This window comes from Ursus americanus, chromosome 5, assembly GCF_024610735.1.
Source record: "Ursus americanus isolate L20-20 chromosome 5, mUrsAme1.1.p, whole genome shotgun sequence".
Classification (NCBI taxonomy): Eukaryota; Metazoa; Chordata; class Mammalia; order Carnivora; family Ursidae; genus Ursus; species Ursus americanus.
This window is the reverse complement of record NC_142131.1, coordinates 15559365-15574236: the sequence shown is the minus strand read 5'-3', so window position 1 is coordinate 15574236 and position 14872 is coordinate 15559365. Positions and strand designations below refer to the sequence as shown.

General features: G+C 38.8%; 1 protein-coding gene across 3 annotated transcripts in view; it reads right to left on the bottom strand.

Annotated features, from left to right (window-relative positions):
* Nucleotides 1–14872, bottom strand: part of KIAA0825 (KIAA0825 ortholog) — a 375816-nt gene that overhangs the window by 192287 nt on the left and 168657 nt on the right. For all 3 annotated transcript variants that reach the window (XM_045796269.2, XM_045796272.2, XM_045796273.2), the window contains 3 exons: nt 8900–9308; nt 4741–4900; nt 512–670 (listed from right to left, as the gene is read on the bottom strand). In XM_045796269.2, coding sequence (XP_045652225.2) covers nt 512–670; nt 4741–4900; nt 8900–9308 — 728 coding nt within the window. The remainder of the gene's footprint in view (nt 1–511; nt 671–4740; nt 4901–8899; nt 9309–14872) is intronic.

The following is a 14872-nucleotide window of genomic DNA, read 5'->3' as shown; positions in this document are numbered from 1 at the left end:
AAATTTACCTCATGCCACTTAAAATAGGAGCTCAAGGCTTTATTTATAATTAGTTGTAAGCTTTTTTATTATTTCCCTGATAAATTAGATAAATTCATAAAAATTGCAAGGCATTCTTTGAGTGGGTGGATTGGGGATGGGGGTGGGCAGCAAGGGAGAAGACCATGACGAAATGCCTGGTTTTTCAGGCCTTCTGGAGACACAGCCGAACAGATGTTCCCTCTGCCCATGGCGAACTGACCTGGTCAAAAGTTGAATTATACAGACCAAACATATGAATCAGTTTGACAAATAGAAGGTAAAATAACTTTTCCAAAGTCAATTCACGCAGACCACATAAATAAGAACAAGGCCTTCTGCTTCCCAGCCAAAGGAAAAAAAAAAAAAAAAAAGCAAAACTTATAAGTATTTAAACATGAAGCACCTTTTCCCCTTTATTTATGTGAAAAAAACAAAACAAAACAAAAAAAAACCCCACACGTTTAAGTTAACTTTACTATTATCCACATACCTGATCTAGCATGTTTTCACTAAATGCCTTGTACACCTGGAAAGGGTTAAAGGCAGAAGGCTGATCTTCCACACTCCTCAAGGTCGTCTTTAAAGGTCTGATGGGTAACGGCTTTTCCTCTGAACCATTCATAGAAAACAGCTGTTCTTTTAAATATTCCTTCAAGGGGAAAAAAAATTACAAGTCGTGATGGTGGGAAGCATATATTCTCTTTAAAAATACACTGATCAATATCCAAAGCTACCCTTTCAGCACATTTGCTAGATTACAGTGTATTACTTGCCTCAGGACAGAATACATTTTCAGAAGAAACATAGCAGAATACCAATCAGCATTGCAATAAACCCATCAAAAACAGGTTCACCTAATATATAGGACAGATTAGAAAACCATTTAACAAATTCTCACGTAATGACTGTATGCTCGATATATCAGAATCTTTTAAATAGGCATTGTCTTGTCATTGGTTCATGTGTTAACATGTCTGGTTACCAAAACTTAACTCAGGCGCAGGATTCCTCACAGTACAAGATTGCTCATTCATTCACTAAGTGCAGTTGTTATCTACTCTACGCTCAGCAGAGTGCTAAGTACTCTGATATTTCACCGCAAGCCATCTTCTTTTGTGTGGAATTAATTACAATTCAAACTCCTAAACTCTATTTCCATGCTGTGGACTGAAAAATATCAAGGTTCAAATGAAGCTCAACATACACAATTCTAATCCCCCAACTGCCAGTGGCAGCCTGGGCAAAAAAGTCAATTTACCGCTTTATATTTCATTTTCCATTCATAAATAAGGTGAAGGATCCTAATCTATCTTATTGGACTCTCCCTGGAAGACAACAATTAAAATGACGTCAAGTTTCCCATGTAAACCATCATATACTTACTATTAATAAGTCATTTAAGAAATAGAATAATATAAAAGTTCTCCTGGTTTTCAGTATGTCAAAATATAATTTTTTTCTTCAAGAGTAGGACTAGGGTGAGAACATTAGAGCTGAAAAGGACTTCAGAGGTCACCTGGAAAACGCTTGCTACTCGAAGTCTGGCGCCCAGACAAGCCCAGTCAGCCGGGAACAGGTTAGAAAAACAGAATCTTGGGCGCCACCCCAAAGAGAATCTAAGTACTAACATGATTTCCCAGGAGATTGGCAGGCACTCGAAAGTTTGAAGAACTCTAGCCCCTACCACATTCAGCGGTTGGCTCTGAAAGGTCACGGATGAGCTGAGGTTACACAGGGGTGAGTGGCAGAGTCCCTGTGAGAAGCCACGCCTTTGGTCTCGGGTCACTGTGCCTTTTCCGGTGCCTCGATAGTGTAACTTCCTCGATAGAGAACACCCACTGTACTCATCCAGGAAGGTAAACGTTAGATCCTAAAACCCGAAACATCAAAAGCAACCACTACTCAACTATGGTAATCATTTCTTAAATTTGCTCATTGTGGACCCCATCTCCTTAGATGAATTCTGTAGAACATTCACACACAGAGACTCCTAAGTATCATTAGATACTAAAACCACCAGAAAAGAACGTTATGCCTAGCTTTAGATCTTTATACAGAAATAAAATTTCTCTCCATTTCTGAATGTAAAATTTTAAAAAGGAATAAAGATACTAACAAGAACAACTGCTTTCTTGGCTAATAACCATCTGTTTCAACTGATTTCCCCTTACATTGCTACATTTGGCTTTTTTGTTGTCCTTGTTCCACAACTCAAAAAAGATCAAGTGCTGTGTTGCAAGTTGGGAACACAATGGCGTTCTCTCCCTTGTTAATTTCTCTGACCTCTCTCCTGTCTGGTCACTCTTGTCACTCGACACTCCCCCTTCTCAAAAATCTGATTTTTTTTTTGTGGTGTCGCTTTAACCAGACTTGCTGCTGATGTGATATATTTCTTTAGAGAAGATACATTCTTCTTTGAACATCCTCTGTTGAACACCCCCCCTGTGCAGTTACACTGCAGCTAATTTCTCTACCCACCGTTCCTGCGTTTTTCTCGGCCGCCGAAGAGCTCCGCCAGCGCCATCACCTCAACTACCGCCGTCAGCGAGGCCGCCAACATTTCTAGTCACGGCCTCCCGCATCTTTGCTCGTGGCCAGGTTCTTCAACTACCCACTGGCCTTTCGTGCTCCGACATCCTCCCTTTACCTCAAAGACGAACACTCTTCAACTCATTCCCTCTCATGACTTTGCTGTTACTCGACGGCCCACTCACTCTCCCCCTGGCCCGGGCCCGTACCTGTAAATGCCGCGGTGTTTACGCTGCCTTTCTGAAGCACATGCAGCAAGAACACCTGAAAATGCTCAAGACTCCTCGTGCTACGCGGCAGGTGAGGGAGCTTCACGGGATGATTACACCTACAGCACAACGAGGCCTCAGTGTAGAAGCTGCCGGAAATCCTACGCTAGGCACCTAGTCAGCCGGGTGCTGTGACTGAGTTTGTCGCGGGTCTGAATGTTTTAGTAGTCACAGGGCAAAGGGCTCACTACTTTCTGAGGTCTAGCCTCACCTCCCCGGTAGGCCACCTCCTAGCTTGCCCCGAGGCTTCTCACTCAGCACAGTCAATCAGCAAGTACTTAGCCTGACATCCCATGTGATAAACATTTCCCTGACAATAAGTGTATTCAGCTGTAAGGAAAGACAAATCCTAACTTGGAACTTCATCAAAATGTGGCAGTGCCCCAGTGAAGAGTCTTACACACATCAGGTCTCACAACAGAGCTGCTCAGAGCCACGGCCTCAGAGGTCCACAAATTCCACGAGGGGAGAACAGCCTTTCGATTTCCTGAATAGAACAGGTGGCTGACAGCCGGTAAATACGCAACTTAATTTTGCTTATTGGTGATTACCGATCTTTTTCATGTTAAGGGCTTTTAAAAAGTGGACTGGTCTATCAGTTTGGCAATCTCTACCCGCCATGACTGTTCTCAGAACTCTTGTAACGCTGCTTTCCTAAAAATCTGAGAGTAAGGCTCCTGCAACATCTGTTCCTCAGTAATCACCATGGTTACTTAGGCCCATCTGGGTGGCCATGCGGCCATGCCAGCGAAGACCTGACTTCACAATGGTGGTCTTTCAGTTAGCCAACTCCAGGAGCTCCTGAGTTCCCCACATAGAAACCCTAAACAAATTGAGAGGGCTCATTAGCAAATGGGAATAAGTTGTGTTACTTGCTAACAATTATATACTGAGCTCTAGTGCCTCAGGGACTGGACCATTTCTCATAGCAACAAATCTCTCACATCCTTCTCAGGCGATCACTGAATGCACTATTATATCACCTGTTTATTGACTGGTTGATTAGCTCTAGGAAAGCCAGGAAACAAAATTTACTTGAAGTTTTAGGTAGATGGTAGCGGAAAGAACATTTATGTAACTGAGTTGTAAAATGCTGTGGTAGAAGTTAATTCACTCCCCGGAAATATATCGTTTTTAAGGCCTACTTCAGCTTCCCATTATTCACATTATAGAATTTTTAGTATTCTGAAAAATACATTCATGCATTTGCAAATAAAAACGATTCTAATTCACATTAGAGGTCACATTCTAATTCAGGTACAAATGCTCAAATTAAAAACCTGATGAGATTAGCACACTTGTATTGTTTCAAGGCCATAGCTGAGATACCTGCTCTTTACGTTTTTGCTCAAACAGCCAGAAACATGCGAGGTCAGAGGCTTAACCCAGCAGACACATAGACAAGCATGACATCGGCTCTAACCAGTGTCCATGCATTAATGCATTTTCTTGGGTTAATCTAGTTGCTCCCTAATATGGTTCGATATTCTTCTCAAGTTTTCTCATTATGTAAGAACTCTCCCACTTCACCAGACAAGTATGACGTCTACAGGAGAAGAAGTACACCTCTCTCCGGAAAATTCATCATTTCACAAACAGCAGATTTTAACATCAGCTTCACAGTCACAAACACACAATTCCCCACCTACACGTCTAGTCTATACAATTCAGAACTGAACTGAGTTTATGAGCCGTGTTATTGTTTAAACCATATAAATAAAACCTACATTGTTTCGGTGAAGCTTCCACTGTACAAATGCAGAACAGCCGGGGCTGAATAGATTCTATTAATAATGCAATATTGAGTTTGGTATTGACTTTAAGAAGTATTATCACCTCCTTGACTAACCCTTAGCTGCCAGCAGACGCTGCCTCAGGCCAGTACACACCTAATTGCTCGGTAAAAAGGCCGTTTCCCTACCTCATTGAGCCGCATGATGTGATAAATTTGCCACAGGTACTCGCTGCCACCTGGTTTGTGGCAGATCTCCAGGACCATCATGTTTATTTTCTGCTCAGTCAGTTCAAGAGCACTCTCTCCTTCTTCTAAGGCTGCGCTTTTCTCTATTGTCATAAATGCGCTAAGTACAAAGAAAGCATATAAGTATCAGTGGTGAAGAATTGTAAAGATGGAAAATAATCAAAGAGATTGAGTGTGGAGAGTCGATGTAAATCTCATATTCAAAGCACCATGAAGACTGCTCACATAGGTAAGCTTTCCCAAACCGCCCCTGCGCGTAGAAACAGCGCCTCAGAGCTAAGCACCTGAAAGCATTTAAAAAAATTGAATCGTTTCTTTAAAACAGTTCTTTATTGCATTTGTACTCCTATCTATAAAACATTTTCCCATTACTGCAATTGTTGAAATTGCTATAATCATGGGATGAAAACAAAACATTTCTTTTTAAGAACATGTAAGAAATAATTTGTATTTTCTCCTTGAGGATAAAAAGTATCTTTGATGCCAGAAATAGCTTTGGTATTCTGTCTTTTGTAGATTCCTCTTTACACCTGTCTTCAAACACATTAAAGACTAATTAAAGTGTCAAAAGGGGGAGCCTATTATGCTAAATATAGGCTGGGCGCTTCCTGGCAGCGTGCTTACCACTGGGTATTTTACACTGGCCTTTTGACACTTGTTGCCTTTTAAAACTATATGGCCCCTCTCCTGTTTCTTCTTGGTGAGGATACCTAGCAAAAGTCACTCCCCTGATGGTTCTTCAAGGAAAAGGGTCTATTATCACCACACCAGGAATATGCAACTTTTATTTGTGAAACATTTCTAACAACACATTCGCTTGTTATTGATTTTAAACATTATTCACACAGTAACGATGAATGACATAAATTAAAAAAAAAATTCTCCAACTATATCAGAGCAAAAGAAATCATGATATTCAACGTATATCATCTACATCCCACACTACTTTTCTTATTACAGTTGCTATTGGGATCATGTTAGGCTTTGCAATCTAAGTATTCTTAAGAAAACGCACGGTTTTCCACTGTTCCTCAGACTAAATGAAATTTACTGTGGTGTAATCAGCTATATACTGCAGTTCATTATGGAGATTTTGCCATGATTATAAAATTAGTTCTGCTAAGAGTCAGCGCCGCTGACCTGAAGACTGAACCAAATGATACCCAGCTGCTGGACATTAACTTTTATATTGCTTCCACATGTAGCTTCAAAACATCTTTCTTTAAAAAAAAAGAACTTTACCATTGTATAAAGCTTGCTAAAAATAAAGTGCATACTACTCTTAGACATATTCATTAGCTAGAGTAAATCTTTAAACAAACAGAAAAGGCCTTGTTGCAAGAAAAGAAGTTTGTACGTATCTCTTTGAAGCTCCATACAGGTTGCAGGCAAAATTTGTCAGGTTTTGTAGAGGCTGACATTGAAAAAGTTGAGGCCCTCTGACAAAAGAGCGTCTCAGTGTCAGCCCCTGAATTGTATCCTTTCCTGTCCATCACTGTGCAGGTGAAGCAAATGATTGGATTCAGTCAATGCCATGATTAATGAGTTCCTCTCTGGATTTGGGACTGCCTATCAATCATGTCATTAGGGAGAATGTGCCCTGAAAGAGGCAGACCTTAGCCAAGGAATAACTGCATTAATCTTAATCTGTATATGCACCCAGCCCGCCAAGTCAGGGTCACCATGATGAAAAACAATAATCTTCAACTCGACAAATTACTTTGCAAAGACAGACATTTCTTTACTTTTGGGGCTGTGTGTTCTCCAGAATCTAAGTTGACTGTTTACAGCTTGAGTGTTACTACAAAGTGAAGGTTATTTTAATGAATAGTAATGCTCTCAGGCAGTGCGCGAGACGAGGAATGCTTTCAGCTGCCTGCCACCTTTCCACGGCAAGTCTGCTCACAATTTCCATAAAATCAAAGTTAAATCTGAATGCGAGTGCAAGAAATCTACCTAAATGATATTGTGTAGTTCCAAGATAATCGTCATGGGGAATTAAAATTTCGATTATCTTAACAGAAGACTTATTTCAGTTTCATGGTTACAGTCCCAAACTTAAAACAATTACGGCAAAGCCAGGGCAGCCCTTCACCTATATACAGACATCAGGGTTTAAAATGCATTTTCCTTTATGCTGTAGATCTAGAAACTAAATGATCATCGATTTGTGAGAAATACGTAGAGTAGAAGTTCACTTGTACAACAGATAATCGACCTGAAATCAGAGTCAAGAAATGCATTCCTATGGCACCCATCAAATCCAGTAAGAGATGACCTAGCGTGAGTTAATAAGTCAAATTTACCCATTTCAAATAAATATAAGAAATAACTTTAAATCACAACACTTACATATTGATATTTGAGAAACTGAGAAAGACATAGCATTGTGCTAATTACATACTTACTAATACGCATTCAGGAACTTTGAGGACTCTAAGATATTTTTAAAAATCAGCAATTCTTCATTTGGGATGCATGTTGCAACAGATAGTTAATCAGCCAAACATTAGCTCGACAACTCCCTGTACTGGAGGTATCACATGTGTTGGTGCTGTTTATAAAGAACTTAAACCAACTTTTAAGGGAAAAATATTTATTAACGGATTCCTGTAGATGGCCCCAGGAATAAAACATTACACTGATCTTATTGAGAGAGGGACCCCTAAATCAGAAATATCATAAATTTATGATCCACTATGTTTATTCTTATTTTTCTCTTTATAACCACTGCCAGGGATATGACATCTGGCCTTATCTTTCAGTCATTGGATTCAATACCTGTAAATTGGTATTGAATATAAATGTAAAGATTAAGAAGGCTGCTTTTACAGTTACTAAGCATTTGCCTGACTGCTGCTGTTATTCCTACCCACAGGACAGCCTAGAAGTAAATTTCTAGAAGTCAGTATGACAAGACCAGGAAAATCACGATTACCTCTATTTTTCCATGTGGAGTAATATGAAGTCTTACAGATTAATACAAACCAGTAAAGAGTATTCATTATCATAATACCAGTGAGTGCAATGTATTTTAATAGAGTTTATAAATAATAAATGCTTACTAGTCCTAAGCTTGATGCTAAAAACTTTATGAATAGTATCTAATTTTTCAAAACCACTCCCAGCAGCTTGGTATCACCACTGAATACAAGGCCTTGAGAGATTCCATAATTTGCCCAAGATGGCCCACTTACAAGGGATTTGTATTTGTCCATCTGATTCCAAAGCCTGAGCTCTTTGTCACTACCACGTACTAAGGAAAGTAACAACTTTTAGTCGTTTCTCGAAGAGAGTTAAAAGAGTATCTGCTAGCAACATGAATAGATTTTAAAAGAATGGGGGACAGTGTGTGTGAGTGGTCTAAGAAAGTGCTGGCTTAGTGATCTGTAGACCATATGAATTGTAATTCCTTTATCAATATCATGCAGTTCTACACTGAAGACTAATTTTAAGACAGGAGTACTCTATGTACATATTTAAATTCATCAGGGACCCTTAAAAATCTTAGCAATCCCACAAATCACTTAGCTCTTGGTGACAAACCTATGAGAAGGCTGACATTTTCATACAGAAACAGCTGGGTGTGTTTATAGCTCGAGTGTGATATGCCCCAGTTGCCCTCTGGGATTCTTACATTACCAGATGAAAAATGTGTACCTTTTTGACAATCAGGTACACAGAAAGCAATAAAAAGCCTTTTATATCCATTAATTCCTTCTTAATTTAATCTCCATGCCCAATCTATTTACAAAATGCTCCAGGCTATCCACAAGATACCTGTTTGTGCACTGAAAAGGAATGAAACCAAATTCTCTCGGGTTTAACTACCACCCTTTTTATCAGAAACCTTAGGATGTGACTAAACAGGTATAATGTTCCAGCATGTCAATGGGGTTCAAATTTTAATAAAACAAGGAACGTCTGATAGTCTCGTTTTTAATGGAATATTTATCATTTCTGTTGTCACCAAAGTTCCCATAAAGTTAACAAAATAACCACTGTTGCCTATCTCACAGTCTTTTGTTGTTGTTTATTGGTGATTTTGTTATTGTGAACGTATTTGATGAAATTCAGTGAAAGAAAAACATCGCTTTACCATTTGGTGCTCAATTTCCTTGCTTTCAACAATTGGCTCTCAATCCAGTTGGGTTTTTCCTGCTCAATGCTCCGTATGACCTTCTGGGTCATTTGATTAGGGCCACTTGTCTGCTTTCCCATGATGCCTTCCAAACACACACAGATTACACCAAGTTTCTCTTTGCTCCATCTGTCAAGGGAGGCACCTGTTACAAGTTCCACAGTGTTTCCATCCTCAAATATCCGACATATAATTACAATCAAGTTCCAGACAAGGAGGCTAGCTTTCTTCAATTCAACAAAGTTTTTTGACATTTTTCTCTCAGACAGAAAAAAGAAGTATTTAATTGGGGGAGGCAAACATGCAATCACCGTAGGTAACTTGCTGATTACAATAGATACTGCCTGAGCAGCAAGCCTTGTGAAGCCTGGGGAAGAAAGGAGAGAAAAGGTATGATTAATATTAGCATTTGCATTCCGTCACTGTGTTGTTTTGAGTGTTGCGTGGGGATGTCTAATTTTTGTGGAGAAAATTGTTGAGAAGAGCAAGTGCTTGACATATTCCGACAGAACTCCACTGGGGTCCCCTCCAGTGCTGCCTGAAATTCCTCAAATCTCATTTTCTTTTTCCTTTCTCACGAATGAAGTTTAGAACATTTTTATCTATTAAGACTGCAGGTTTAAAGGGGTCAGATGGCCTCTTAATTAACAAATGTAAAGGCACCTTCTGTAGGACCTCTTTGTGGCTTTTGGTATTTTCTTAAACCTCCTTCTCCCTCGGAATCCATAACCGAACCATTCCAGATCTTGCTGGGACTGGCTCCCCTTCTTCTACTCCTTAGCCCAAATGTCAGCTCCTCAGATAGCCTTCACTCACCACGCCATCCGAAGCGTCCCTTCAGGCTCTTTCCATCCCAGCTCCCACCTCCTCCCTATCATTAGAGGCTATTTTGTCACCTAATAGTCAACTTCTTAATTGTTAATTATCTGTCACCCTCCACTAGATCATAAGCTCCATGAAGACACTACTGTCTCCCCAATACTTAGTACCTCATATATCAGCTGTTCAACAAAGAGTTGGTGAATGAATGAGCCAACAAACTGGTGCATGATTACCTTATTACTCTTCTTTGTTTCTTTGTGTCCATGCTAGTTCTAGTTTATACTAACACCTCTTAAATGTAAGTATTGGTAAGAAGTCCCTGCCCATTGACTGATGATTCCACACACCCTCCCTTGCTTGGTGTCACTTCTCTTAAGAGTGTACTGACCTTCCCTCTCTAGATCAGGGGGTCTCAACTTTGGCCCTAAAGACACTTGGGCTGGATAAATCTTTGTTGTGAGGAGCTGTCCTATGCACTACAAGATGTTTATTTTATTTTATTATTATTATTTTTAAAGATTTTATTTATTTGACAGAGAGAGACAGCCAGGGAGAGAGGGAACACAAGCAGGGGGAGTGGGAGAGGAAGAAGCAGGCTCATAGCGGAGGAGCCTGATGTGGGGCTCGATCCCAGAACGTCGGGATCACGCCCTGAGCAGAAGGCAGACGCTCAACCACTGAGCCACTCAGGCGCCCCTACAAGATGTTTTAGCGGCATCTCTGGCCTACGCCCACTAGATGCCAAGTAACATTCTCCTCAGTGTGACAACCAAGAATGTCTCCAAGCATTGCCAAACGTCCCCTGGGGGCAAAATCTTTCCTAGTGGAGAACCACTCTTCCAGATGATTCTTAGAATCTTCAGTCTTGGCCTTTCTCCAGGGTAGCAATCCTACAACTACAGCTCCCTGTTGGACATTTCACTTCTCTGTTCCAGTAATCATTACAATTAAATTCATTATAATTGAAACCAAATTAGTTGTTTTCCTCCCAAACTAGCTTGCCCTTGCTGACTCTCCCGCCCCTCCTCCTTCCGTCCCTCTGTCTCTTCCATTCTTTCTTCTTTTAAAATCTTTTAAGTAGTCCTGTTGATTTTTCATTCCAGAAACCACATTGATAAATCCTCCTACTCCCTCATCTCTGACACCCAGTTTCACCTCACTGTGAAACATGGCTACCGACCTATTAAAGCTCCTCCTTACAAATGGCACCTGGACTGCTGCCGTTCTCTCCTAACTCATCTCCCTGCTCCGGACTATGCCTAGCCTCTCTCCTGTGTTGTGAAGCCAGATGCACATACTATAAAATTTATTCCCTAATTTCTCTGCCACAGTTGTTTTAGCTGTTTCCCGCTGTTACAAGATCAGTCCCTGGAGTGTTGCTGTCACAAGACTCCACAGTCCAACCTCAGCCAGTTTCTGTAAGCCTTATCTTTATTTTATCCTCATTGCTTTGAGGCTTCTGAATATCTCATTACTCTCATTTGGAATGCCCTCTCTCGCCAGGAGCCACCCATCTTTTTCAACTCTTGGTTCAAAGTCCTCTCCTCCTGCGAATTAGGTCTGTAATGTGCCATGCTGTCATCTTTTGTATTATCATCTATTATTGTTTATCTTATTTCTGTCTTCATGAGTTGTCTTTACAACTAGACGAAAAGCTCAAGAGCATGGAAAAAACCTCCTCGGTCTTTGACTATCCCACAAAGCCAGGCACAGTGTTTTAATCCACTACATACAAAATAGAATTTGAAAACTGAAACTGAGTGACAAGCCAAGAGAAGGTACCTTTGAGTTCTCTGGTAAAACATTCTTTACTGCTTTTGCTAAACAAAAATAATAAAACAATGTGAAAGATTTTTCATGATATTTGTGACATTTAAAGAAGTCACTTTGCTCTAAAAAAGTACAAAGCTCTTGGAAAACATATGTCTAGTCTAGTGACTCCACAGAAATTCATGACAATTTAAAAATCATGTTAAAAATGAACTGGAACAGTCTTCATAAGTTTGTAAAATGGGGCCCAATATATATTTGAAAGATCTCATAAGACTATTGTGTTCAATAAAATATTAAATGTGAGAACACCTAGTTCAGTACGTGGTAAAGAACAGTTCCCTGATAAGTGCTTTCTTTTTATCCAAACAAGTATGCTTAGATGAAGCTTCAAATATAGATAAAGCAAATTAAGAAACTCCTTTGTGACCACTCTTCCCTGTGTTCTTAAGTGATTTTAAATGTTTGTTGTTCTTTACGTGTCATATACTCCCTATTCTACTCTCAGGTGTTTGACTCAAAAGATTATATCTTGTGTTCTGTTTATTCAAAAGAGGGTTTAACTGCAGATACCAAGGAAACATTTGACAATCTAAGGAGATATCAGGTAAAGATTACTAATTCTTTTCACACTGGCACTTCTACTGATGTTTGAGAAAATCTGAGGACTCCAGGTACTCAAATCCCCACTGCTTTATTAAAGCTTATGGCAAATTCCAATCAGAACCTTTAGACTAATGACAAACGAATAAATCCATTCTACTAATCATAGGGACTCTGAGTCTGTGGTGATGTTAACAACACTCCAGGAAGGGATCTTTTAAGAATGCCGCACACTTATTTTTCTGCCCTTATTTAAATATTCTGGCTTCTATCTAAGCCATATATATGTTACATGTTGGAAGGGCCAATTTCAGAGCTGACAAAGTGTGAAAAAAATGTATGTCTTAGAATGGATGCAATGTGATATGAATATTTATGTATTTATCATTTCTTTCTTCCTAGACATGTACCACTGGCTGTAATCATATATTTTGTGCTTATAAAACATGAAGAAAGGAAATTTACAATGAATGAAGTAAAACCAAAATAATGTCTTAAAGTTATTTTTTTTAATTTTATTTATTAATGGTATGAGGTGTCCATAATAATTTCTTGACTGAGGAGAATGTGACTTAATATGCTTTATTATTCTTAAAATCTGGACTTAACACTTTGATACAGTGATTCAAAAGGCAGGTTCTAAGTTCCCTTTGTTTCAATACTTGATTTTAATGGCTGTCACAGGTGAAAAAGCTACTTCATGAACCTACATAGATCTACACTGGAACAAGTTTATCAATAACCGTGCTTGTGAAATCACAGCACTTGTTTTTTAATCTCAACCGTCAAATAGGCAACACTGTTGTTGACATTTGACTGCTAAATATTCATTAACTGTGATGTCAACTAGTTATTCTTGAAAACAAATAGAAAATTATTTCATTTTTGTATTTTTAAGAAAAATATTCAGGAATCTTATTTGGAATATTTTAAATATTTAAATTATGTTAGAAAATTCTAAATTCTTAAATGTGTAGATATGATAGTTTTATTGGTGATACTGGTTTTTATAAAACTAATATTTCTGGTTTTTATAAAATAAACTATCTTAATGACTTCTGATAGCATTTTGTATATTTCTGCCAACAGTTTCTTTCCCAACAATCTGCATGTGAATGATATCATGAATACATTTTTTCTTGCAATGCTACCTCTGTTTCCTCCCCAGAATCCATTCATTTAAAACAATTACTCCAACAATTCTCCCATAAAGTATTCTTCTTATTTAAAAAGTAATATATTGGGGTAGCTGGCTGGCTCAATGTGACTCTTAATCTTGGTGTTGTAAGTTCAAGACCCACGATGGGTATAGAGATTACTTAAAAATAAAACCTCAAAAAATAAAATAAATAAAAAGCAATTGACTGCTAGAAAAATCTCTCTGGTGTATTTTTCATTTAATTGCTGTCAATGAGGGGTGCGTGGGTGGTTCAGCTGGTTAAACATCTGCCTTTGGCTCAGGTCATGATCCCAGGGTCCTTGCTCAGCGGGGAGCCTGCTTCTCCCTCTCCCTCTCCCTCTGCTGCTCCCCCTTACTTATGCTCTCTCCATCTCCGACAAATAAATAAATAAATAAATAAATATAAATAAATAAAATCTTTAAAAAATACTGTTGTCAATGAAACAAAACAACTACTTCGTGTATCTGTTCTTGAAACATAAGGGAGAAAATACCTAAGCTGAGCTGTATCAGAAGCATCTGAATTTTCATTCATCTGTTCGGTAAATCTCCTACATTGTTTAATTTATTGTAATATTTATTTCTTTAAATCCTCACTATTTTCTATGTAACAGTATTTACTGACAAAGTAATAAAAAATGCATTTCAATTTGTCACCATAGAGTTTTCTGTGTTCTCTCATTTTTCACTGTTTCAGAAGGACAAATGTTCCCTTAAGCTAGTGACTATTTGTCTTTTAATAAGTTAGAATCCTCAAAAAAACCACCACCGACAACATAAAGGACTCTAAACATTTATCGTTACGTAGACAAACACTGTAAAGTACTGGGTTAAATATCACTTGACTTAAAACGTCCTTGAAAACAATCACAGAGGTTTGTCTTCCTGTTTTGGATGCTCAGTTTTGAAATCTTTTGCTAATCAGGATGATTCCCAACCATCTTTAGCTAGTATCTCAAGGCACAGTACCTACTTAGGAGGGATTCACGTTTAACAAGAATGTATGGGAAGTCGTATTTCAAATGGTTTTCCCATATATTTCCTTTTTAAAAATCTTTTTTGGACCAAATCTGATCAGATCATCCCCATTCTACCTTATAAATATGGCTGAGAAAGGGCTCATGTCAGGGACAGAAATCAATGTGAGCTTTTTCACTTGGTTATTGTTCGCCCTTCCTTGCATTGTCAGTATTAGTTTTCAACTGCAGTTGATTTGTTGATTTACAGGAGAGTATGTTAAAGCCACTCGTGTGTTTTGTGAGGATTAATTTTGTTAAAACTAGATTCTGAAAAACAAAGGATGAACTTAATTTAGTATTGTGCCCTGAAAGCTAATGAAAGAGTAGGCTACCCTGTCCATTACCACCCCCCCCCCATAACTGCCTCACTCACAGACCAAGGGAGAGTTACAGTGACAATCTTCATATGAAATTTTACTCAAGTTTCATTTCTTCCTGTCTTCTCATACACTAAAGAATTGTCTTGTGCATCCCCAGAGGTGTCTGCACCCATTGGAACCAGCTATACTAGTCTTGGAGCACCAAGATGAGGTATCT